Source organism: Ochlerotatus camptorhynchus, unplaced genomic scaffold (genome assembly GCF_037179485.1).
Source record: "Ochlerotatus camptorhynchus isolate MF236.1 unplaced genomic scaffold, CSIRO-AGI_Acam_v1.1 ptg000116l, whole genome shotgun sequence".
In the NCBI taxonomy this organism is placed as follows: domain Eukaryota; kingdom Metazoa; phylum Arthropoda; class Insecta; order Diptera; family Culicidae; genus Ochlerotatus; species Ochlerotatus camptorhynchus.
Window position 1 is genome coordinate 410,080 of NW_027040606.1, and position 26,080 is coordinate 436,159.

The 26,080-nt window shown below is 41.3% G+C and overlaps 1 protein-coding gene across 16 annotated transcripts in view; it reads right to left on the bottom strand.

Annotated features, from left to right (window-relative positions):
• ClC-a (chloride channel protein 2) overlaps positions 1 to 26,080 on the bottom strand; it is a 188,843-nt gene that overhangs the window by 8,200 nt on the left and 154,563 nt on the right. For 9 of the 16 annotated variants that reach the window (XM_065220112.1, XM_065220111.1, XM_065220113.1 and 6 more), the window contains 7 exons: positions 24,220 to 24,327; positions 23,698 to 23,863; positions 23,005 to 23,635; positions 2,670 to 2,771; positions 2,365 to 2,599; positions 958 to 2,295; positions 797 to 893 (listed from right to left, as the gene is read on the bottom strand). In XM_065220112.1, coding sequence (XP_065076184.1) covers positions 797 to 893; positions 958 to 2,295; positions 2,365 to 2,599; positions 2,670 to 2,771; positions 23,005 to 23,635; positions 23,698 to 23,863; positions 24,220 to 24,327 — 2,677 coding nt within the window. Of the gene's footprint in view, positions 1 to 796; positions 894 to 957; positions 2,296 to 2,364; positions 2,600 to 2,669; positions 2,772 to 23,004; positions 23,636 to 23,697; positions 23,880 to 24,219; positions 24,328 to 26,080 lie in introns of all 16 variants that reach the window. The other 7 variants (XM_065220117.1, XM_065220119.1, XM_065220124.1 and 4 more) reach the window with 1 other exon arrangement.

Consider the following 26,080-nt stretch of genomic DNA (forward strand, 5'->3'; position numbering starts at 1 on the left):
AATATCATCGTGTAAATTTATGATACATGTCATGAAATATTTCATATGTTTCCTACATTTCTTACAAGTTGCTAGTTTACGTAAAAAGGAAGTTTACACGCATGAATGTTTACATCACCAGTAAAATTCAGATTTTTTTTTTCTGTGTGGCAAATGCCATCTTTACCACCTACTGAGTACGGTCATAGAGGTAACTCTAAGACTAGTAGGTCCCGAAGTAACGTGCTCAACTTTTTGGCTCAGCTCTGGTACTATCTTCGGTCCCAAGCTAATCGATTCACCCCTCGAAACATAGGAAAATCCACTAACCCCTCATTTTATCTGTCAAACTTTCATAGCGAATCAAAACAAACATTGTGTAGTACTAGAATTTTGACTAGAATAGGGTACGTTAATCGTTTGCTTGGGACCAATAGGCTAGTCAAGTAGTGAGCCAATTTCAAATCGTTAGTTTCGTATTGATTGTTGGTACGGTGCTGTTGATCGGAGATTTTTTGCTATTAGTTCTATGTTACAAAAATGATAATGGCATTATCGTTTTCAGAATTGTCCGTTGTGATTCTTTGGTTTGTACTGATCATGAGTGTAACAAAAATGAAACTTATATTATATTTGTCAGAGTCGGTGTTTTGGTTCGCTAACGTCCGTCAGTTATTTCATATTCGTCTTCGGATTGTACTTGAAGTCACCATCATAGTCCTCATTCCGGTGTCAATAAATAGTCTCTTGTTTATTCTTATCCAGGGTAAAAACTAAATCTAACCAATGTAAAAAGTAACCTTCGGGTGAGGCTTACCTTTCTTCGCCTTTTCTGCCGCTTCATCTTCCTGTTTCTGCTTCACCGATTCCGGCGTGAGCGTTCCGCTGTTTACGTTCTCGATCGCTTGTCGCAACTGCAATATGGAATCCATATCGTTATGTTGCTAGTCAGAAATTACCCAGTTGTTGAGATCTTACCTCTTTCAGTGCCACCACTCCGACCAGCCTTCCCACGTTCGTCACATAGGCATGATTGATGCCGACCATCGAGAAGAGCGAGTGAACCTTCAGAATGGACGTACGTTCCACCAGCTGGAATGGCGCAGGGTCAATGTGTAGATTTTCCACGTCAATAGGCTTTGCCATTTCCTCCAGTTCCCATGCTTTCTGGTCTTCTGCCGACATGTCGATGACGCGTTCTCTCGGCAGTTGGACCTTCTTGGAAATGCCTGGTGTAAGTGGTATCTCGGTTCCGGTGATGCTAGGCGTTCCAATGGAACCGAGCTCCGGATCGGGGGTAACATCCTGCAGGGTGGCAGACTTGCGGAAGATTATATCGAACGCGGACCGAATGCGACTCTCGGTACCTCCGGTGATGGTAGTGTACGGCGTGTGCGTGGGACTGTGCGGTGAAAGTGGAGTAAAGCCTTTCAGTGTGAATGAGTTGGTCTTCTTGAGGATGGATTTCTTCGGTTGCGTTCCGAACACGGGACTGAATCCGGAGGATGTTTCCTTCTTTGCTTGAGGAGGCAGCATTTCGTTGTTGGCTCGTTCACGGAGCTTAAGAATGTCCGGAGCGGGGCTGACTTCGAATCTCGATGGGCGACGAGTTTTTTGCAGTTCGTCAGCTTCCCGCCTGAGTCGTTCCTGTTCCTCACGCGCCTTCTCTTCAGCTTCCTTCATCCACTTGGCAGCCATTTCCAAACGTTTCTCACGACCAATATGTTTATCGATCATCTTGATCAACTCGTATCGTTGGACGCTACCAAGAAGTACAGGACTCTCAGGACTATCTACAATGGGCAAACTTCGCAAACCCTTATTTGCTTTCAAGATGTCCTTCAGCTTCTGATACGAGATTCCCTTCCAGATGTAGCGGACATCGCGAACCATAAAGTCCTCCACGTAGATGTTGTACATACCCGACCCACTGGGCAACAGATCCGGCAGATAGGGTAGCTTCTTAATCAGAATGATGCTATCGTACATAGACGGTTGGAGCAGGGCTGCCACCGCATTCGAAACCAGTGAAGCAATCATCACTGGGACGATGTGCGTTATTTGACCGGTCATTTCGAATACAATCACTCCCACTGACACTGTGTGCGTGACGGCCCCGGAAAAAGCCGCTGCCCCGACGACGGAGTATCCTCCCGGGATTATGGGTGCTAGCTTACCACCGTAACGAACTCCGTACGGGAACCACAGATGCATCGCTTCGCCAATGATCCGTCCAAAGGCAGCACCAATTTTGAACACAGGGATAAATATACCAGACGGAACCGGAATGGTCGAAGCAACGATGGACAAGAAGAACTGAATAAGCCAGGGAAAGAATATTAGGATTGTAGATTTTTGAATATTAAACCAATAGATAGAACTCACCGTGAATAACAGATAAATGATGAGATTGGTAAAGACGTCGGTGTAGGCCGTACGCCAGTTGGACACGATGGCAGCCTGCTCGACGGTGAGCTCGTGCCTGCTCCAGGTGAAGTTGGAGAAGAGCTGGTGTACCTGCTCGTGGGTGCTCAAGTCGCCGGCAATGAACTGACCGAAACCCAGGGGGAATGAAAGGGTGGCCACTATCAGTGACACGATGCCGGGGTACAGGAATCGACTGGAATTATCGGCAAAAGGAAGGTGAGTATTCTATAGATATCGGTAAATCCGGATGATGAGGGACTTACTTCTTTTGTAAAAATTTGTTCATCCTCTTGCTAGATCGCATAAATAGTACGTACTTCCTGTGTACCCACACGTACAGGGCACCGCCAAGACCACTGATGAGGCTGTTATGGAACAAAGAAAGGAAATTTGTTAAATGGCTATTTTCTGATTGGATGGACATGATGGCTTGATTCCCATAATTGATAAGACCTAAAGATGTAAGGATAATCATTGCAGCAATAAAATATACCCATTCGAATATTGAGCTATGGCAGTCTACAGACTCCTTGATTTGTTTTTCCGTCGATCTTGTTTTCCGTACTGTAATTTAGCTTTGAAAGAGTAACAATGAGCGATTTTCTGTTCGCCTCTTCGCGAAGAGTGGTTGAGATAAATGACTAAATTGCTTATTCCGACTCACATGTTGTAAAAATTGGCAGGCATTTTGTGTCAAACCAAACTGCACAATCTTTTCTTGTTGCTTACACAAACAAAATATTATCTTAATATCTGATTATTCCATAATATCATAAAACTTTGTTTAAGCCAAAATGAAAGGAAGGCACCTTGGTTTCTTGGGTATGCTTCTCAAGCAGTTTTCGATCAAATTCCTGGGCAGGAATTTTATATCTCGGTTCACCGGAAGAGTGCCCCAGAAGAATGTAAAATCAAAAAGAAGTCGAAATTCCCTTTCTGACAAGAAATCTGCAGTTGTGGGCTGAAAAGCGAAACTTTCGTTACTTCTAGGACCATGAACCAACAAATTTACCAAAAGGAGTGCCTGCGGAAGAGACTACTGCCTTTTCTGGAGCAGCATGAGTTGAATTGCCAAATCGGACCGGGCTTGGCAAGCTGCCACTACTCAAATTACACCAAACAGTGGTACATCGAAAATAGCGTCACAGTTGTTCCCAAGGAGATGAATCCGGTAAATACTTCGGATCTAAGGCCAATTGAGGAATACTGGTCAATTGTGAAACACATACTGAAGAAAAAGGGTGGAACTGCAATTGACCTGAAGGATTTCAAGCGGAAATGGAATTCGGCAGCCAAATAAGTGGGAACAGGGCTCGTGTTTAAGATGATGATGTACGAAGAAAGATTCGAGCAATAACCTATGGTAAGAAGGAAGACTGAAACAATGGTCTTACAATAAGCATAATACCTACTAATGTATAGCTGTTACATTGAACTATGAAAAATAAAATGCATTTTTAACCCCAACAAGATTTTCGAGTCCGGATTTTTTAAAATGGCTTTGAAAACACAAAAATGCTACAACACAAAGTGGAAAGATGTTGGTGTCATACGACAATATAATCATATAAGGCTGATATATGTTAATCGAAAATAAAAATAATAATAGCGAATTCGTTTATTATCGGGGTTGGAGCGAGTTCCAACCCAGTGCGAAACCGAACTTTTTGTCAATGCGAACCTCAACCTGAGGTAGGTTTTATAAACAACCGAACAAACTGACTTGACTGTGCTTACCTCTCAGTATGTTCAAACTTTCCTATAAACAATTAAAATTGACTGCAAAGTCGCTAAACCGTAAATTCAAAAAGTAAAAATAATTGATATTCATCAACTACGGTCCGGTGGTCGGAGGTGAGGCCGGCAGCTCAAAATGTTAGAGTCAATACTGTACTGGACATATTTCAGCATGTAAGATGAACAACAAAAATGAGCTGTGTTTGTTCACATCGACTGATACTGAGTGGTTGCGGTACAAGCACATATCGTCGATAATAGACGATTGTTGTGTATCAGAGAACGCTTGCGCAAAAAGACTAGGGTGGGGGAACGGATTCGAAACTCAAATGTCATTAGCCAAATACATCCGTAGACCATAGGTCCACCGTTGTATAATTGGCAATGCACCCGTGTACTGAATGGGAATTGTGGGTTCGAATCCCAGCGGTGCCCTTGGATTTTTTCGCAAATTTTCTCACACACACGTCTCTTACCGATGATATGTGCTTACCTCTCAGTATGTTCAAACTTTCCTATAAACGATCAAACTGACGATTGTCAGTAAACAAGCAAACCCAATCTTGATACCCGATCCAGGTTGGAACACAATAATAAACGAATTAATCATAACTTTTCAAAAGGACGTATGTAACATTGGATAGGAAATTAGAAACATTGGATAGCAATGTCTATATGAGATTATTAAATGCTATTTAAAAGTTACAGCTATTTTTTTAAACCTGCTTGTGCTATTAGTTGGATAAAGGGATTGCGTTTAAGAGAATTGTGAAAAATGTCGATTTTTACAAACACGGACAAGACTTTTGATAAAACAAAATCATACACCTTTTACTTTTGTACTACTCACATACTCCCTGATTCATTCGTCGGTATCACACCTTGATTGTTACATACACCCTGCATGATTCGTCTATTTGACAAAAGGGTTTTCGCATACGTCAAATCATTTTTGTTTTGCAGTGAAGATACGTCGGCAGCTCGAAAAGCATTGAGGTATTGTCGGTTGGTTGGTTTATTTACATAACTACCCAGAGTTGTGAAATAATCGATGTGAAAAGCGGATATGAGAGGGTCATCGCATTATCTGCTGTCAGATGTTAAACGATTTGCGTTTTTCGTATTAAGAAAGCGCTGATCAGATTGGTATGTGAAGATTAAAGTGCAATTTTATAAGAATACCTTTGAAATAATAAACATGTTGCTCCCGGAAATACAAAAACAAACGTGTCATAACTTTTTTTAGCAGGATTCAAACAGAGACTTCATCGTAATCGGATGTAATCCTACACGATTAAATCCCACAACCAGTATCGGGTAGCCACGAAGCATCATCATCAGAATGGATAGAAGATAATGGGAAGAGCAGAAGAGGAAAATGACTTATCTGGGACAGAGTTGCTTTGTGACAACTCTGGCCGTTTGATTCCTTTCGTTGGTAGTATTTCTGTGCTCGAGTGGAACGTTATACAAAAATATCACTACTAGAACTAGGGGAAATGACGGCTTCGGCATGACAGACTATTTTCGGCAACTAAAATTGAAACACTATTTTCACTGGATTTTCTTACGAAAACACTTCGCTGAATGCATGCAAACGATTTTTTATGATTTCAGCTTCAATTTGACTATATTTTTACCACTGAGAAAAAGCAATCTAGCAAGGTTTTCTTGAAATGCAACACACGCACTACAAATTGTAGCTGATTTCGAGTTGCCGATAATAGAACAGCTGATTTACATGCAGTTCAAATGGAACGGTTGCCGAAGAAAAACGGGCTGCCGACAATACTCGCTCTCACTAGAGAAGATTGGAGCTTTGTAAAAGCGTTTCAAAACAGCTTTGACAATTCTTTCGACTGAAATTGTTAGAGCAGCTGGCAGCAAAAGATTGTAAACAAACCAATACTGCATATGTGTCCGTTCCTTAGAGAAAAAGGCTATGGAAAGAAGGTCGCTGCTTAGGTTGCCGAGAATACGTAAATTCCCCTACTAGAAGCATCATCGTGCACGTTTAGATCTAGGCTTGGAGGCAATCCTTCTTGCGGAACTGTTTCCACTTCTTCGAAATATCCCACGCTTTAATAAAACATACCTAGCAGTAGCTGAATCCCGTTGAAATCCATTTTGTATCTACTTAGAAACAACTTGACGCATCTGCTGATTGATAGTGGTTGCTTTGTTTTTTCACATACGACGCTTCACTGTGAGCGTATCTGCAGTTTTTGTGTTATCATCAAATTTTAACAGTTAAGTCATGTTGACATTAAAAGGGTCTATCAACACCATTTTAAAAACAATGAAAAAAGGTCACATAGGGCGTTCATTAAATATATTTTCCATAATGCATTACAATTAATCATGTTTTGTTGTTTTTGACATCATCCACATCCAGAGGGCGAGTCACTTTCGAATGTATGGGAATGGTAGGAAACCATTTGGAAATGCATGAAAATTTTCAGTTTTTATTCATTATCGTCTTTATGGGCAGTTTTAGATGCACAAAAATTGCACGAGTACATTTCTATGGTGATAAGGTAAACACTCGTTTATTTGTTTCCTTCTGTAAAAGCATGTTCAGTCACAAATCGTGGATTGTCTGATATTCTCCATACTGCAAAAATGATTTTCCTACCACTGAAGGGGCGACATCTCTCGGATCTTCAGTATAGCTACTACTCAAATCATATAATTAATTTCAAACCTTGTTTTTCATTAACTCTTAGGAAAGCATGTATTTTATATTGGGTTAGATGCAAAATATCGAATTGTTTATTTTTGCGACTTACGTCCTTTTGAAAAGTTATGCTTGAATTCGCTATAAGTTATGGACCCAGAGAGTTCGGAAAACTAGCGAAGAAAAGTTAACATCAAATTTCGAAATTTTTCCAAAAGTAGATGTCCATTCCCACGGGAAGTTTCCAGCAAGGTTCACTGAGTCTGCCGTCAATTCAACTTCTAGTAGGTCGCAAAAACTGGTCTTCGTGGACGTGGAAGTTTGCGGTCCAGAGTTTCTGGAACTGGAAAATCTGTGGAAAGCAGTCAAGCCGACACAGAATGCAGATGCAGATACCGGCGGTTAATGCTTTGAAGTACCGGAAAGCGTGAGGAAAATAATGCTTCTATTTGATCCGGTAAATTACGTACATATGAGGGAAGCGACGTCTGCACGGGAAGCGTGGTCAAAGTTGGAAGCAGCGTACGAGGACACCGGATTGATCCGGAAAGTCGGCCTGATGAGTAATAATAACAACCTCATGGAACCGTTCGTCAACGTCATTATAGCAAGCGCCCATCAGTTACGAGGAATCGGTTTTGCAATTAGCGACGAGTGGATTGGAACACTTTTGCTGGCTGGGTTGTCTGAAGAATATGGCCCTATGATTATGGCGCTCGAGAATTCCGGAACAGCGATTACCGGTGACATCATCAAGACAAAACTGCTACAGGAAATTCGAGTACCTTCGTCTGGGGCAGCATTCGCAATCAACAAGTACTGGAAGCAACCACCGAAGCAGAGTGAAACAACGAATACAACATCAAGCAAAGGACCAAAGTGTAGGTGGTGCCACAACTTTGGCCACATTGCGAAAGGAATGTACGTCGAATCAATCCAAGAAGGGCAATGCATGGTGTACGGTACTGTCAGCGTTTGAACAAAAACGATAACAACTGAACCCGAATGCTGCCCTGAAAATTCCCCTATCGAGGTGCACGATGTGCAAGTGATTCCAGAGCTGTCTACAAATTTTCTTTCTGTGAATTAAATCATTCAACGAGGACACACTGTTACGTTCAGTAACGAAGGAGTCAAAGTCGTCAACCCGGATGGTGAAGTAATCGCTACTGGAAGTCGAAAGCGTGACCTATTCAAGTTGGATCTGCTGCGGCCATCAGAAGCACTGGCGTGTGCGTCTCAAGAGAGTGCGGATCTGTGGCATTTTTCAAATATCCTTGTCGGGTATTTTCATCACTACGACCATTTTTCTGATCTATTGTGATATATTCCCCATTTTTTTTTTAGCTATATCAAGATGCCGTATCACTATTATTAGGGCATTGTTTGACTAATAGCATTATCCCAGCACGGTATTTTACTTTGAATAAAGTGCACTGCTGTACTGGGAGTTGTTCTGCAAATCTCAAGGGGTTCTATCAGCCCCTTGTCGAAGAACTTACGCATTTTATTGAAAATTGCCGGACAGTGGCATAGTCTTCCTTTTCTATGCCACAGAAGCGACATACATCATCTTGAAGTTTTCCAATCAGCTTCAAGTGTTAACGGCTCGGACAATGACGTTTTATAAAACCAGTATATATGATAAGATCTTTCTTAGAAAGTTCCAGGATTTTGTGGGGCACTGAAATGTTTGGATTTATGAATCACTTCGAACGCCTAGCAATGGAAGTGTGCTTCCAGTTTTCCTCCACTTTTGAACATTCCCACGCTTTTAGCTCCATTCTAAAAGATGCAGCCGATAAGCCACAAAAGGGCTCTGGCCCTATGAACTCATGAGAAGATCCGAGTCTTGCTAGTGCATCAGCTCTTTCATTTCCGTCAATCCCGCAATGACCAGGAACCCAATATAACTCGACTTGATTATGATAAGACAATTTTTGAAGTGATTGAACACACTCTCAGACAAGTTTTGATGTACATGTCGCCGACTTTAAAGCATTTATGTAGAGCAGCTTCGGACATTATGCATAAATTTGAACTCTAATAGTTTCTTCGCAAACATATAATGGAACACTCTAAAATTGCTTGGATTTAAGCTTGGAAGACAGTTGGACATCTGCCCATAGGAACCGATCATCTGTATCAAAAACAATCGATCCTGGACGAAGAATCGGACCACCATGAATTACGCCCATATACTTGAAAAAGTCGATTGAAATTGTATCTTTTCCCCATCCAGTCTTCGTTGTTCCTTTCTAGATAGTTGATACTAACAGTTTTTAGAATCCTAATGTGTCCTCTACACCGTTCAAAAAATTCACGTAAATTTCTGCAAAATATAGCGCACATAAAATTAAGGCTAGATTTGCCATAAATTAGCAATATTGTATGCAAGCTTGTAAACGATTTCGCTGTTTATGCCAAGTATAGCTCAAAATTAAACGAAGGGAGATTTTACGCGATAGTTAAAATTCAGATTTTTTTCTATGTAAGGTCTCCTACAAAGTGTTTCACTTATCATGAAATCCTTAGAGCACAGTTTTCGGCTTCTAATTGTACATATTGATGCAATGGTAGCATATAAAGCAAAGCATCCAATGCCTTTGATGGTGTACTTCTCATTGCAACATTGAGAGAGTTGCTAAACTTTGGAGTTTTTCTAACTTTCTCTGAGGACCTGTGGCATAAGAGGCTGGGTCACATCAACTTCGACAGCCTACAAAGAGTGAAGGATGGCCTGGTTTCCGGAGTCGAATATGCTGATACGCCGTTCAGGAGGAGCGACAAATGCAATATTTGTGCTATGGGTAAATAGACACGTTTGCCTTTTAGCAAGCCCAGATCAGGAGCGTCGGATCTGCTATAGGTCATCCACGGGGCGACCCCGGCGTAGTGGTTAACATCCTTACCTCTTACGCCAAAGTCACGAGTTCAAATCTCACCCCCGGACAAGTCACGAATGACCCAAGAGCAGGGACAAAGTCACTGTCAATCGAAAATCCACTTTCAATCCGTTTTCATGTTTTTTGTTTTGGCTTGACTAGTCTTCATTTCTTCTTTCATTGACAAATGAACTTAATTTTGCATTGAAGCGAAGCTGTTCGATCCGAATTCGTGCAGTTTTTATAACTTTTGTTGATTGTTCACTCGGTTCATTTAAGCGTATGCGCATAGATCTGTGCACGTGGATGTCAAATTTATCATTGTCGGGTGGTTTGTATATGGGTAAATCCAAGATGGCGGCTTCCAGTTTAAGAAAAAGTGTGAAATGCTGGCAAATACTTATCAATAAAGGTATTTTGGGAATCGGGATGATGTCTAGAGGATGAAAATCGATATCCGACGCAATTTTGAAATCGAAGATGGCGGCTTCCGATTTACGAAAAAGTGGAAATACAGTCAAATACACATCAATATTGCTATTTTTGTAATCGGTATGAAGTCTACAGATCGAAAATTGATATGCAACGCCATTTAGAAATTCATGATGGCGGCTTCCGATTTCAAATTAAGTGAGAATACTGTCAAATATTCATCAATATAGGTATTTTTGGAATCGGGACGGCGTCTAGAGGCCGGAAATCGATATCCGACCCCATTTATAAATCCAATATGGCGGCTTCCTATTTCAGAAAAAAATGGGAAATGCCGTCCCATCAATATGGGTATTTTTGGAATCGAGGTGACGTCTGGAGATTGGAAATCAATATCCGACGCCATTTTGAAATCCATGATGGCGGCTTCCGGTTTGAGAAAAAGTTGTAAATTCTATCAAATATCCATACACACGTTTTTTTTAGAATCAGGGTAACGTCTAGAAGCCGGAAATCGATATCCGACGCCATTTTGTAATCCAAGACGGCGGCTTCCGATTTGCAGAAAAGTGTCAAATATCCTAAAATATGGTTATTTTTAGAATGGGGATGAGACGTAGATGCCGAAAATTGATGTAACGTCGATTTTCGGCAGCCACGCGTTGTCTCCGTTCCGAAAATACCCATAGCTTACCTGATATCTTAGGGTATTTGATACTTCGTAAAACCAATGGCCACTATCTTGAATTCCAAAATGGCGTCGGATATCGATTTTCAGCATCTTCGCGACATCCCCGTTCCAAAAATTCCCGTATTGTAGGGTATTTGAGACTTTAACTATAATAAAAAAAGGTCATCCACTCGGATATCTGCGGACCGATGGAATCAAATTAGTTGGGTGGCAGTCGATATTATCTAAGGTTTACGGATTACAAGTCTCGTCGGATCTTCGTGTATTTCCTGGAAGAGAAATCAGCAGAGAGCGTTTATAATGCTTTCGAAACTTTTCGTTGCATGGCTGAGCGACAAACAGGAAAGAAAATAATGACACTTCGAACAGACAATGGGAAGGAATTTAGGAAGCTGGAGGACCATTTGAGGCGCTTGGGAATCCGTCACAGCAACAGCGGTTTACCTGGTGAATCGGTCTCTAACTAAAGGACAGGGGATGACACCAGAAGAAATGTGGAGCGCACACCTCGCGCATGTTAGAGCTTTCGCGTAAAACGTGATGGCGTGCATTCCGAAACCAAAGCGCAACAAATGGGATTCAAAGGCAAACGATTCTCACTGGATTTGACGAGGACACCAAGGCATACCGCTTGTGAAATCCGAAAACCACACACTTAGAAAAAAAAAAATAATGTAAATTTAGGTGCTCTGAGACTGACATATACGAGCGTCAGTTTTGACCTAAAATTGAGTCATAACAGACGCGCAATTCAATTCAATTAAACGTACTTTTCGACGAGTAACGAACATTTCAGTCTCGGAGCACTTAATTTTACATGACATATATGTTTACGTCTGATCCTTTATGTCAAACATAGATTCCGTCACGTGTAAAATTAATTATTTCTAAGTGTGCAATTGTGAAAAGTCGAAATGTTACGTTCATTAGCGAAGGAGGAGAGCAACCATTGTCCTTCTACATCACCCGATCCAAATATTGTTCGTCTAGATCTGGGTGATCCGTTTTCGTTCGAGGAGGTTCCCGAAGCAAGAGCAACTGTTGATGAAGAACAAGAAACACAAGAAAGCGACATAGAAGATGATGAACCTATGGAAGAAGATAAGTCAAGCAATGAAGCTGAAGATTATATTGACACCATGAGTGACGTGACAAACCCTGCGCTCCCCCTGCAAACATCATCAAATTCACCCGTTGAGACGAAGTGGAAGGGAGCGCTACCTTACAGAAAACCAAACCGAACGCAATATCAACGTGGGGCTGGAAGAAGCTGCGATCGTTCTGGACCTGAAGCAAGTGGCCAACAGCAGGAACTAGCAACCAGAGGCCAACCACCATTCGATAGGCACCCACGTAACGCATCCGAAGCCTTGAGAGGACCAAAAGCGAAACTCTGGAAGGGTGCTATGGACGACGAGTATCTGTCTCTGATTGAGAATGGTACGTGGGCCTTGGTTGAGCTGCCCTCAAATCGCAAAGTGAGAGTCACGATGCTCGTCTGGTGGCTCAAGGATTCACGCAGAAGTTTGGTGTGGATTTCGATGAGGTGTTTGCTCCCGTCGCTAAGCAAGTCATTCTTCGAACACTTCTCACAATCGCAAGCCGTTGTGACATGCTGGTGAAGCATATGGGTGTGAAGACCGCGTATCTTCAAGAAAATCAAGAAGAAACCATTTACATAAATCAGCCAGAGGGATACACCATGGGAGGCCCCAACACAGTCTGCTTGCTGAAGAGAAGTTTGTATGGGCTGAAGCAAACCACCCGTGTCTAAAACCAAAGCATGGACGCAGTGTTCCGGAAGATAGGCTTCAAGTTTTCGATAGCGGATTCATGTCTCTACATGCGGAAGAAGGGCAACACGTACATCTCTGTATGTATATAGGGACGTTGCGATACTTAAAAGTATCGATACTTGATTCGATACTAGTATCGAATAACTGATACTGATATTTGCGATACTATCGAAACAAAGTGTATCGATACTTTTAAGTATCGAATCATTTGATAAAAAAGCAATGTGATTGAATTTAAATTGAAAGTCCATATTTAAGATCGATAACAAACAGTTTGTATCACTTTATTAAAAACAAAAGCATTTAAACCAACTAATTGAACCATTCAGCATCATCGACGCTTGCTAGAAATATTAGTTTCTGTAAATCTTTTGCTGACAATCGGTTTCTGGTCTCCGTAAAGGGCGAACACGAAATTATTGCGACACATTCAACAGGGCATAACTTTTTTACCATTGGGTAAAAATCAACCAAATTTTGCACACTTTCTCATTGATGTGTATTGTGTACATGCTGTCAAACTCGAAGTCGTGTTTTTCGATTCAACGAAAATGGAGGTGAACCAACGCGAGTTGAGAGAACAAATTCTTTCCAAACACCTGGAATTTCCTGACCTGTTGCACCGGCAGTTGGGAAAAATGTTGAACATTCACCATTCAACCGTCTCCAGAGTGTTGAAGCGGTTCCAGGAGCGGTTGACATTGGACCACGGCAAAGGAGCTGGAAGAAAACCGGGACCGGAGAACAAAAAGACGGAGGGAAAGGTGAAGCGGATGATTAAAGCAAATCCCAACGTCTCAAGCCGTGATTTGGCTAAAAAGATCGGCATGTCGCAGAGCTACGTCCAGAATGCAAAGAAGAGAGCTGGACTACATACATACAAGGTACAGAACTTCCCAAACCGCGATGAGTGGCAACAATCGACGGCTAAAACTCGGGCACGGAAGCTCTACGAGAAGATGCTGACAAAATATGGCTGCTGTGTGATGGACGACGAAACGTATATAAAAACCGATTTTAAGCAAATTCCGGGGTTGGAGTTTTTCACCGGCAAGAGCAAGTTCGATGTGGACGACAAATTTAAGAAGAAGAAAATGTCGAAGTTCGCCTCCAAATATCTCATTTGGCAGGCCATCTGCTCTTGCGGACTGAGGAGTGAGTCTTTCGTGACAAAGGGCACAGTAAATGGCGAGATCTACAAATCTGAGTGCCTCGAGAAGCGCCTTTTGCCATTCTTGCAGCAGCACGACGAAGCTCCGCTATTTTTGCCAGATTTGGCATCATGCCACTATTCTAAAAGTGTCCTGGAGTGGTATGAGGCCAATTCTGTCCATTTTGTTCCAAAGGACATGAATCCGCCAAACTGTCCGGAGCTGCGCCCGGTGGAGCAGTACTGGGCAATAATGAAGCGGGAACTTCGGAAGAGCAAGAAGACAGTCAAAGACGAGAAGGACATGTTAAGAAAATGGAAAAAAAAAACTGAGAAACTAGTACCGGATGACACTGTCAAGACTTTGATGGAGGGCATCAAGAGAAAATGCGTTCAATTTTACACTCAAGGCTCCATCGATTAACTTTTCTTTTGATTTTTGAAGTAAATATATGTATAAAACTACCCTAAAATTTTGGTTTGATTCTAAATATTATAAGAAAATTGGCATGACATTTTCGGTGTCGCAATAATTTCGTGTTCTCCCTTTAATTATAGATCCAGCCTTTGAAAAGAGTCGCTCGCATGGAACAGAAGTTGCCATGCTGACCATATGCATCCTAGCCTGCTGATACAGCAAAAAAAAAAGCATGCATGATTGTCCGCCCACGGTTGCTGCTCTGTTATTACCAGATCAGCTGCAATTACACAGAGAACCAACAGATGATGTTTGGGACTAACATTCATCCTCAATGTGTAAGAACTGGAGATCTAATATTTAGCAATACCAGCGCCGGCCGTGTCCGAATGCAGGTCAACTAGGGAATGGGAAGGAATGTGTTGACGTGGTACTCGCTGTGAAGGAAACCGAGAAATCCTCTGCGCTTCCACGAGAAATCACTGATGTTGGATGTGGGGAAAGTTTGCACGCACGCACACACACACGCGCGCGCACTCATCCAATTTCTATTTTTAGATCAGGACCCACACTGTGGTAAGTGATGCGATCGGTGTTAAAGAAGAATTGGTTTTCATTAAAATCTAGTGGGTATAGAATAAGGTAAAGTGAAAAATTGCAAGGAAGGGGACGGGCCTGTGATTGAACTTCCGACCTTCTGCTCAGTAAGCAGAAACGGTAACCACTGAGCTACCGAGCCTCGTCTCATCCTAGCCTGCTGATACAGCGCTGGAAAAACTGACTTCATGTCCTCCCATTGTTCCAACGGGTTCACATTTAGTGAGCAAACCGGGCTCGCCAGGTATAATGCCAACTCATCGCCAGGATCAGTATGTACTTGTTTGTTTGGTTTGACGTAAGCGAGTGTCCTGTGGTGTCCCCAGAAGTCGTACTTATCAGTTTGTTCCTCGATCACGTTAAAATCACCAACATCTGCTTCATCGTGGATACCATCTGATAAAGCTTCCCGGATTTTGTCGATCGCATTTGCGCAAGCTGATGGATCCTGGAAGTGGAGGGTCTCGAACCTGGGATCTAAGATTGTGGCCATTGCAACTGGAAGAGATTGCTCAATTTGTCCAAACACGCTTATCACAACTTACGCATATACCGAAATCAAGTTACTTGTTTTTCCATCCGATTCGATACCGATACCGCGATACCACGATAAAAGTATCGATATTGGAGAAGTATCGATTGTAAAGTATCGATACTTAATTACTTGGTATCGAAATAAAAGTATCGATACTTTACTGATATCAGTAGTATCGCAACGTCCCTATTAATATATAGTTATGCCCTAGCCTGCCTAAGATCCAGCCCATCCACCTTACATTGTAGTTTCCACGGCAGGTAAGCCATGCAACCAGCCAATTCATCATTCCCAGAAACAACATCGTCGTTCCCACATAGCGTCTGGAATAGATCAGATTCAGTTCCAACTAACCTCATCGAGTGCAACCTGAATCCCTGTACGTGACGATTCGATGGAGGACATCGTGGCGACGTAGACTGTTCCCAGCTGACCTCAGCAGTTTAACAGAATAGTTAGGTTGTTAGATGGTCGTAAGTAGAACAGGCAGTCAGTTCTTAGTTGACTCTAAAAGTGATCGGTTGGTAGTTCTAGTTTGATCTGTAGTTCTAATTTGATGAAGGGAATACAAGTGTTCAAGTGAACAAAACGTTTTTTAAAAACTCCCTGATGACAATCAGTACATAAGTATATGTCGATGACATGCTAGTCGTCTGTCAGACTGAGGAGGAATTTAATGCAATTTAATTCACCAGGTACTGCAACAATCCTTCAATATGGCAGCACTTGGCGACGCAAGGCATTTCCTAGGAATCGAAATAGAGAGGGATAGCAACGGTTCCAAGATTATCCAGAAGCAATACATCCTGAAGCTCGCGGAACGATTCAGTCTGGATAACGCCAAGCCGTCGAAAATACCGTTAGATTTTGGATATCTGCAACAGAAGGAGAAGGAGGTACAGTAACTGAGTCTCATCGGCGGTCTGCTGTACGTTGCAGTTCAATCCTTGTTCAGAAATCGAGTTGCCCGACACAGCTGGACTGGCAAAAGGCCAAGAAAGTGTTAAGGTATTTGAGATCTACTGGCGACTATAAATTGTTTCTAGGATACACGGCTGCGGGACTAGAGATGTATGCAGATGCAGACTGGGCCGGCAAACACCAAGATCGGAAGTCCAATTCCGGTTTCTTGATTCGGCTCGGACTGGGTGGTGCTATTCTCAACGGAAGCTGAGTTCGTGGCATTGACTGAACCGTGTCAGGAAATGAGTTGGTTGAAGAAGTTGCTAATGTTTCCCACGTGCCGGTACCCACGTTAGAACCCAAGTAACATTGCAGGTTTTATCGCGGTTTTATAGTATTCTACAAGCCTAAATCATGGTCTACAGAACCCTCATAAAACCAAAATTGTTACTTGGGAAGACAACCAGAGCTGCATTCGATTGGTGGAAGGCAACAAAATAGAGAAACTTCTAGTTTTAGAAATACTACAAAAATACTTCTACGTTCTTCGAGAGCAACAGCAAATCGTTCTAGAGTATTGTCCTACTGAGTTTATGCTGGCAGGCATTCTCGCAAAGCTGCAACAACACCTGCGACACTAGGGTGCACAGGAATCTTGTTAAGGAGGGGCAATTTTTTTATATGGTGCATTTAATCTGGGGATGGGGAGTACTCCAAAGTATGTGGTGGATGGTGCTGTCCACCTCCAACTATTTCCCTACTGTTCAATTTAGCTAATTTTATTTATTTATTGCTCCGGTGGTGGTTCATCCTTTTTAACGCAAACTGCTTTCAGACAGCCAAAGGAAATTTGCAATTTAATCCCATCGACGATGGCGATGATGATCAATTCGTCAAATGGTTGCGATATTAGGGCTTTAACCGAAATGATACATTTTCTGCAATGTTGTTGCCTTGGTGGTTGGATTCAGCTGCAGTCACGTCAGATGGTGGTGATAGCACCGACAGAACCGACATGAATGACTAATAAGAATCGCATTCTCCTTTCGCATGCACACTGCTTCGATAAGTACTAGGTTCAAACAGTGCGCATAGCAGTGAACAAACAGTATATTGCAATTAATCAGTGCAATCTTGATCGGTGGTGTTGAGTACTCTGCACTGATGAAGTCTTCAAGAAGTAGATAAAATACGCGTATCTGTCAAAAGATAAGCAGTTATAACGGAATTAAAATGAAATAAACCAACACACTCAATGCTCTTCATAAAAGTATATTGTTGTTTTTGTCCTTGCACTTGGCTTGTACTCCAGCAGTGCTGCCAGCCATTGTGCTGTCACCGTCAAAACATACTGCCATCACCTGCTCCCAAGAAATCTGCATCGCTGTCAGGACCTCAGCAATGGTATTGAAGATGGTCGTCGCGTCTGTTTTCAACACCCGTCTGACACCCACGAATATTTCCGTCGGCAGATCATTATCAATATACGGGCAAAGGATGTAATGTCGGTCTAAATGCCCCTAATTTGTGCCAATAGATAAGTTCAGCAATCGACTAAATTTTCAATAGCTACCAAAAATATCCATTAGTACCGTCCCAATGACGCATTCATCTAGATAAAATTAATAAATAGCAGACTTATACCCACTTTTCAATAAGGGAATCCAAAAGCATCTTCAACCTTTGTACAGTTGCGAAAAAGTCCATCCTCAGAATACCTTGAGGTTCTTTTCGAAATTTTAAGAACTCAATGAGCTCTTTTGAATTTGTTCTCAGAAGTCCTCTGGAATTATTTTTAGAACTCTTCTTGACTTTTACTCAGAACACCTTGGAACTGAAATTCCCTTAAAGTTTCAGAAGAATTTCCTCAGTATTGTCCAGAAATAATTCCCGGAATGAGCTAGAAATTATCGGTACTCCCTTGAAATTTTCCACAAAATCCCTTGGAATTTCACTCAAAATCTAATTTTTCTAGGTATTCTTTTCGGAATTATCTTGGAAGTAAAGGGTTATACGGTCAAAATTTGGTCAATATCAACTTGACGTATTTCTTTCAATTTTGCATTTAAAAAACCTGAACACCCCTCATTTTGAAGGTGTGTGTGTGTAGAATGTTGCTCCTATTTTGATTTTGGAATTCACTCTTCAGTTGTCAAAATGCCGTCCAAGCAAGAAGAGCAGCGTATCAAAATTTTGCTCGCGCATCGCGAAAATCCGAGCTACTCGCACGCAAAGTTGGCAAAATCGCTAAAAGTTGCCAAATCAACCGTTACAAATGTAATTAAAGTGTTTGGGGAACGTTTGTCGACAGCCAGGAAGTCTGGATCGGGGGGAAATCGAAAACCGGAAGCCGCTGAGACGACAAAGAGAGTTGCCGGTAGTTTCAAGCGAAACCCTAACCTCTCTCTCCGAGATGCCGCAAATAAGCTGGGTGTATCGTCTACAACCGTTGCATCGAGCCAAAAAACGAGCCGGACTATCGACTTACAAGAAGGTAGTGACTCCAAATCGCGATGATAAACAAAATACGACGGCCAAAGCGCGATCCCGGAGGCTGTACACGACGATGCTGACGAAGTTTGACTGCGTGGTAATGGACGACGAAACCTACGTCAAAGCCGACTACAAGCAGCTTCCGGGACAGGAGTTTTATACGGCAAAAGGAAGGGGAAAGGTAGCAGATGTTTTCAAGCACATGAAACTGTCAAAGTTCGCAAAGAAATATCTGGTTTGGCAAGCCATCTGTACCTGTGGCTTGAAAAGCAGCATTTTCATAGCTTCCGGGACTGTCAACCAAGAAATTTACGTGAAAGAGTGTTTGAATAAACGTCTGCTGCCTTTCCTGAAGAAACACGGTTGTTCCGTACTGTTTTGGCCGGATTTGGCATCTTGCCATTACGGTAAAAAGGCCATGGAGTGGTACGCCGCCAACAACGTGCAGGTGGTTCCCAAGGACAAGAACCCTCCCAACACGCCAGAGCTCCGCCCAATTGAGAAATACTGGGCTATTGTCAAGCGGAACCTAAAGAACACCAAAAAAACTGCTAAGGGCGAGCAGCAGTTCAAGGCAAACTGGCTTTCTGCGGCGAAGAAGGTGGACAAGGTGGCTGTACAAAATCTGATGGCAGGGGTCAAGCGTAAGGCCCGGCAATTCGGATTTGGAAAAGCGGAAGCCTAACTGAATATTTTTCCTGAATTTTATACTAATTGAACTTGAAAAAAAACGATTTCACCGATTTACACGCGTTTTCCCTTGACCAAATTTTGACCGTATCACCCTTTATCTGCAGGATTCACTAGAAATTATTGGCAGAATTTTCTTGGGATACTCCCCAGCAATCCTTTGGAACTGTCCTCAGAATTCAATATCCTTAAGGTTCTTCTCGGATTTTTTAGAGCTCTCCTAAGAGCTCTTTTGAAATTCTTCTCAGAAGTCCACTGGAATTATATTTAGAACTCTTCTTGTTTTTTTCTCAGAACACCTTAAAACTGAAATTCGTTTAGAGTTTCAGAAATTTTTCCTGGAATGAGCTTGTGATTATCCTCGGAATTCGCTTTAAATTTTGCGTAAAATCCCTTTGGAATTTCACTCCAAATTTGATTTTCTCGGTATTCTTTTCGAAATAATCTTGGAACTATCTGCAATATCCTTGAGGCTCTTCTCGGAATATTTTAGACCTTTTTTTTCTCAGAACACCTTGGAACAGAAATTCCCCTAAAGTTTCAGAAGAATTTCCTCTGAATTTTCCAGAAATTCTTCCTAAAATGAGCTTGAAATTATCCTCGGAATTTCCTTGAAATTTTCCCCAACATACATTTGTAATTTCATTCAAAATTCGATTCTCTCGGTATTCTATTCGAAATAATCTTGGAACTATCTGCAAGATTCACTAGATATCATTCGCAGAATTTTCATGGAATCATCCCCAGAAATCTTTTCTTTTGGAACAATCCTCAGAATTCAATACCCTTGAGGTTCTTCTCGGAAGTCAAGTTTAAGTTGTCCGTCCATCCACCAAAACGTTGTAGTTTTTCTACCAGAAATGTTCAATAAAGCTTGCCTCTCCATTCACCAGAACTGTGCCATTTTTACATCAGGAATTTTCAATCTGGTAAGATTTGCAACAATCTGCTGCATGGAGGGTCAACCATGCAGCAGATTGTTGCAAATCTTACACCAGAAATTTTCAATACAAACTTGTCCCCAGAAAATTTTGATCCAGAAAATTTCATTTGACCAGAACGATGCAAATCCACCAATCTTCTGATTGGTGCAGATTTCCTTTTTTCATTTTCCACCAGTAATTTTCAATATAGCTTGCTTCTCCTATCATCAGAATGTTGCAGGTTTTCCACCAAATATAGCTTGCCCCTATTTTCAGATTTTTCATCACAAATTTTCAGTAAAGCAGGTTCCCTTCAATCATCAGAATGGTGCAAATTTTATACCAGAAATTATTATTAAAGTATGTTTCTCTATTCAGCAGAAGGATGCAAATTTAAGACCAAAAATTTTCTGAAAAGCTTACCCATCCGTTCATTGTTGTGGTGCAGATTTTCCACCACATATTTTCAATATAGCTTAATTTTAAATAAAGCTTGTGCCTTCATTGCAAGGGCAAGTTTTCCACCAGAAATTTTCTGTTCATTTCATTTATCAGAGCGATGCAAATTTTGCACCAGAATTTTTCAATAAATCATGCTCTTTCATTCATCAGAACGGTGCACCAAAAATTGTCAGTGAAGTTTGTTTCACCATGCACCTTTGTGGGTCAATTTTCAGGCTTTACCTTTTCATGCAAATTTTCCACCATAAATGTTCAGTTAAATGTGCAGCTCCAGATTTTTAGCGTGATTCAATTAATTCATTATGATTAGTCATTCATTTTACACAAGAATATATGATTTGATGATATTTTTACACCAGATATATTCAATAAAAAGCTTTCTATTTGATTTACCACCACGAAGCTTAATTTTTTATACCTTAAATTTGCCCTCTTGTTTTAACTTTCCATGAGCCACATTGAAAAAAATTACACCAGAACTTTCTTGTATGTACCGGTGCAATTTTTTGACCAAAAAATGTCTTTGAAGTTCGTCCCTTCATGCACCTTTGTGATGCAATTTTCAAGCACCATCTCAAAGGAATTGACGCAATAAAAGGTTTTCATTTTTGAAGGTAAAGTTATTTTATATCATAATTTTGTAATACTTTTAAAAGGGTGGGCAATTGCCCCACCTAGCCCCACTCTGTGCACGCCAGTGGCCTGCGATTGAAGACATTACGGGAGCAGATTGGAGTACTTCTGGATATTGTTTAGGAGGAGTTTTGGGTTTTATATGACAATATAATCATAGTAGGCTGATATATGTTAATCGAAAATAACCAAAGTAGTTTGTTCTTCGGCTTTCTCCATAGAAAATAACAATTGATGTTTTCTCAAATTATGAAATAAGTAAGGTAGTGGGTAACCCGAGCAAAGTTGGTTAACAAAATGAAAGGAAATCGATATTAAAGTTGGCAGTTCCTATCATAATGAAAACTCATTTTGATTTCAATTGTCGCGACAGAAGTCTGATATCATATTGTGCGTTCATTATGCAGTCAATACTTTTTAAACTTAACAACTTAACTTGAAGTTCTGCTGTTAATTTCTTGTTTAAAATTTGTAAGTTCATCTGTCGTTGAACTAACGATTATTGTTTATTTGTTTTGTTTAACACATTTTAGGTAATTCGTGACTAGCCCGAGGTGACATTTGAACTCAAATCGTTCAGCGTGAGAAGCATGGATGCTAACCATTTACGACAGGCCCGTATTCAGTCAAACATTATGAATGCAAAATCAGTAATCAAATTGATTTCGTTGAGAGCAGAATTAGTTTTCCATTTGATTCAGCAGTGTAAAATTTTGCTCTCATTTTTGCTGTGTTAACCGTTAAGTCAACCAAAATGAGATCAAATGGAGTATTCAAAATAAGTTACATCATAACAGCAAATTCTGTTTTCAATTTGATTTCTAACTTTGCTCGGGAAGGGGGCCTCATAGTCTAGTCATAGGCACGGTCCTGTCCGGTCGAGGGAATCTTTTTGTTTGGAATTTTTCTCGACTTCCCTTGTCATAGAGTATCATTGTGCTTGCCACACAATATACAAATGCATGCATTGGTATTGGCATCGAAAGCTCTCAATTAATAACTGTGGAAGTGCATTTAGAACACTAAGTTGAGAGCACGCAATAAGCTAATATGCGCTAAGCAATAAGCTTGAAATGCATTTAAGAAGAACATTAAGGTAGTTTGGCATGGCATGGCATGTTTTGCATTATTTTTTAAAACAATTTTTTTCAACGACCAGTTTTAGTGCGTACATTCTATAATCCAGAAGGTTTTCCAACATATCTTCTTCGTCTTGGCTTTAATACGTCCCTACGTCTTTAACACCTACAAGTCTAAATGTTGGTCTACAGAACCCTTATAAAACCAACATTGCTACTTGGGATGTCTGTACCATTTTTTACCTTCCAAAAAAATCCTAGATCGGACCGGGAATCGAACCCAGCCGCTTCCAGCATGGTTTTGCTTTATAGCTTCTCTTCTACCGACTGAGCTAAGGGAGGCCCCCTATATGTATATAATTGGTAAATTAAGCTTTGGCAATACGACTTCGACGAAATGATCTCAGCGGATTGATACACTTCCTTCAAACATTATTAATTCCAATTATTTTTATTTTATCAGTATCAGTAAATACGAATTCTTTTACGGAACTTACCCAATCAGCGCAAACACGAACAGCTCCTGCGGATCGAACGGAAAGTCGGCAGTAAAGTTGGTGGCGAACAGGGCCGTCACGGTGTCTGCCTTCTGGAACCACACGGCCAACAGCCGGAACACGGTAGCACCGCATACGGCCGCAAAGAAACCTCGCCAGTAGTTTCGTACGGCGAAGTAAGTCGTGGTGACCTCGATGCTGAACAGGACACCACCGATGGGCGCAGCGAAACAGGCTCCCACGCCGACGGCACAGGCCGCCGCCAGCATTTCCGTGTTGCGGGATTCATTCTCGTAGATCGATTGGAATGACGTGATGATTTTACTTAACAATTGCGATACTATACTAGCTATATGTACAAAGGGGCCTTCCTTGCCGAGGGGCATCCCGGAGCCCAAGGTTGCCGTCAGACCTATCACTTTGGCGACCAGCGTCTTAAAGGTGAGATACTCTTTCAGGGCCACACCCCGGAGGATGGTTTTCATCTCCGGAATGCCGGAACCTATACTCTGCGGTGCCACCAGATGGACGAAACCGGCCGAGAACAGGATCAGACATACGGGCAGGGACACCCAGGCGAGGTACTGTGCCACTGGATGGTTGGTGAGATCTCGGTACAGCCATACTCGTGCTGGGAATGATACGGTTAGATAAGTCGCTTGGAGGATCGTTAATCGCAATCTAAGAACTCACAATTTGTGCACATCGAGATGCCTTTGTCCATCACGTAGGACAGCAACGCCATGATGATGCCCAGCATGGCCAAGAACACCCAGTCCTCGCCGAGCCGCGCGAACGTATTCCGCCAAAACCATGAGGAGGCTTTGAATAATTTGCTATCCCGCACTCCCAACAGTTCCTGAAACGATTTCCATCTATTTTTATATTTTTAAGTTTTTTTTTTCGGAGAATTTAATCGCAGACGGGAATGGAGTTTCGATTGTTCAATTTTGTTTTCATAAAATTGTTGGAAGTACGTTCAGTAGAAATAGTAATAGTAGTAGTAGTAGTGGTAGTGGTAGCGTGTAGACCAAAAGGATGTTGGTATTTGTGACGATTTATGTTTTCCACAAAACAAAGGAGAAGAAAAAAAGAAAACATCATATTGATACCAATAGGTTAAACGACAATTTGGGATGGGATGACCACTAGACTAGATGAGGGAAAGCTTTCGGGTGGCTGAGTGGGGTGAGATGTCGGTACGTTAACAATTACCTTGTTTCTTGCTTTATCGTCTTTTTTTCTTCTTCGTTCAAGAAGCCTGAGTCTTCGCGCTTCATCTTTGGCGTATTCTCCTAGGTCTTTGGTATAGCGGCCATACATCTGTGGGTAACGGAATGAAACGCATTTATTATAATTGATTTTATTTAAAATAAAAGACAACAGTGTTATAGTTGCATGCAAATAAATAAAAATTCCATAAATTGTTAGTCATACCGAAAGGAGTAGTAACGGACAGGCAATTCATGCAATGATTCTAAAAAAAATGTAATTTTACCTAAAAAGTATGTCGCCGAGAACAAACCAATCGTCCGCGCAGTTTTCCATTCCTCGAAGACGATGATCATTAGAGCAAATTGCAAACAAACGTCATCACGTGCTCGCTGTCAATTGTTATTATTTTTAGTCCCAGACAATTACCATCGCCGCAAATAAATAGACTAATAATATGCTCAGCAAACCTACGAACAATACCTGTACAATAAAAGTACCCGACACTACGATGCCAATGGGTTCGATCCCAATTTAGAAGATTATTCCCGTATCGTGGATGTGAATTTGCGACTATTACGACAGCAACGGCATGAGGTAAGGGTTACGTATCTGGTGCTCAACAGTTTGGCTGGCATCCTTCCACCACCCCTCGATGATGGTGGGAATTTATAATTAGTCATCAAAATAAACAACCGGCCTCTGGCCTATACGGTATTGTACGGTTGTACTACACGATCGTTGATTGCTTTCAAGTATACAAAAAAAGTAAATCCGAAAGTTCCCTCCCCAGACAGGGGATCGACCACGGTCTTCCCACGGGATGCGTTATGATCACACATTTTGCTCCAATCTTGATCGAATGCCAACGAAGGTCGTCCGTCGGATTTCGGAGCATTGGTGCCAATGAGCAAATGAGTTTATTTGATGTTTGTAATTTGTAGCTTTGCACCAATCTGCTAGTGGCACGACGTGCATAATCAATTCCTTTCCGAAAGAAATGTTCATTAAACAGTTATGATTATAATTGTATTTTGTATTAGAGTGGTTCAAATTTCAAAACGCAAGGAATTCCAAATCTGGTTTAGATTATCCTCATGTGAGATCATTTGTTTGCAGCCTGAAACTGCGTAGGTCGATTGATGCTTATATGGGAACTACTATGGAAAAACTGAGTCCGCATTCTGTACGCAAGTCAAAACGACTTTTTCTTCTTCTTCTTCTTTCCTATATTTAACGTCGGTCTCTGTTCCGCAATCTAGTGCCAATCACCGACGGACATCGATTGCCATCCATTGACGGCAATCGAATGTGCAGGAAGGCAGCTTCCACACCTGCGTAGGATATCGGGAATTTTGGGAAGAATGAAATGTGGAAAAGCTCAGGCGTCCACCTCTTAGTTCGCCTTTTTGTCCACCTAAAATATTCATAAGTGTTACAAGTGATCAAGAGTTAATGAACAATCAACAAAGCATCCTATTACATTATCAACCCCGCAATCTGATGCTATCATAATTTTCAGCAATGTCAGGAATGCTCACAAACTCCCAGCATTTGCCAGAAAACTTATTATTAACTCAAGGTATCTTCCAAATGTAAGCTTCAAGATTGCATTTTTTTTTTTATTAAATGTTAAATTCAGTCCTCTATATTCGTAATACGCAGTGCTAGAATAATTATTAAAAAGTCGTTATGACAGCTATCCATATAAAATAATCCGTTATAAAGATAACTTCGTCAAGATACATAATTTATCAATTCATAAAAAAAATCACTGGATAACCATTCTGTGTCTAGGCATCGAATTGAAAACATTTATTCCTTTATCATATAATGAATTTTGTGAAGCACAAGTCAAGAAATG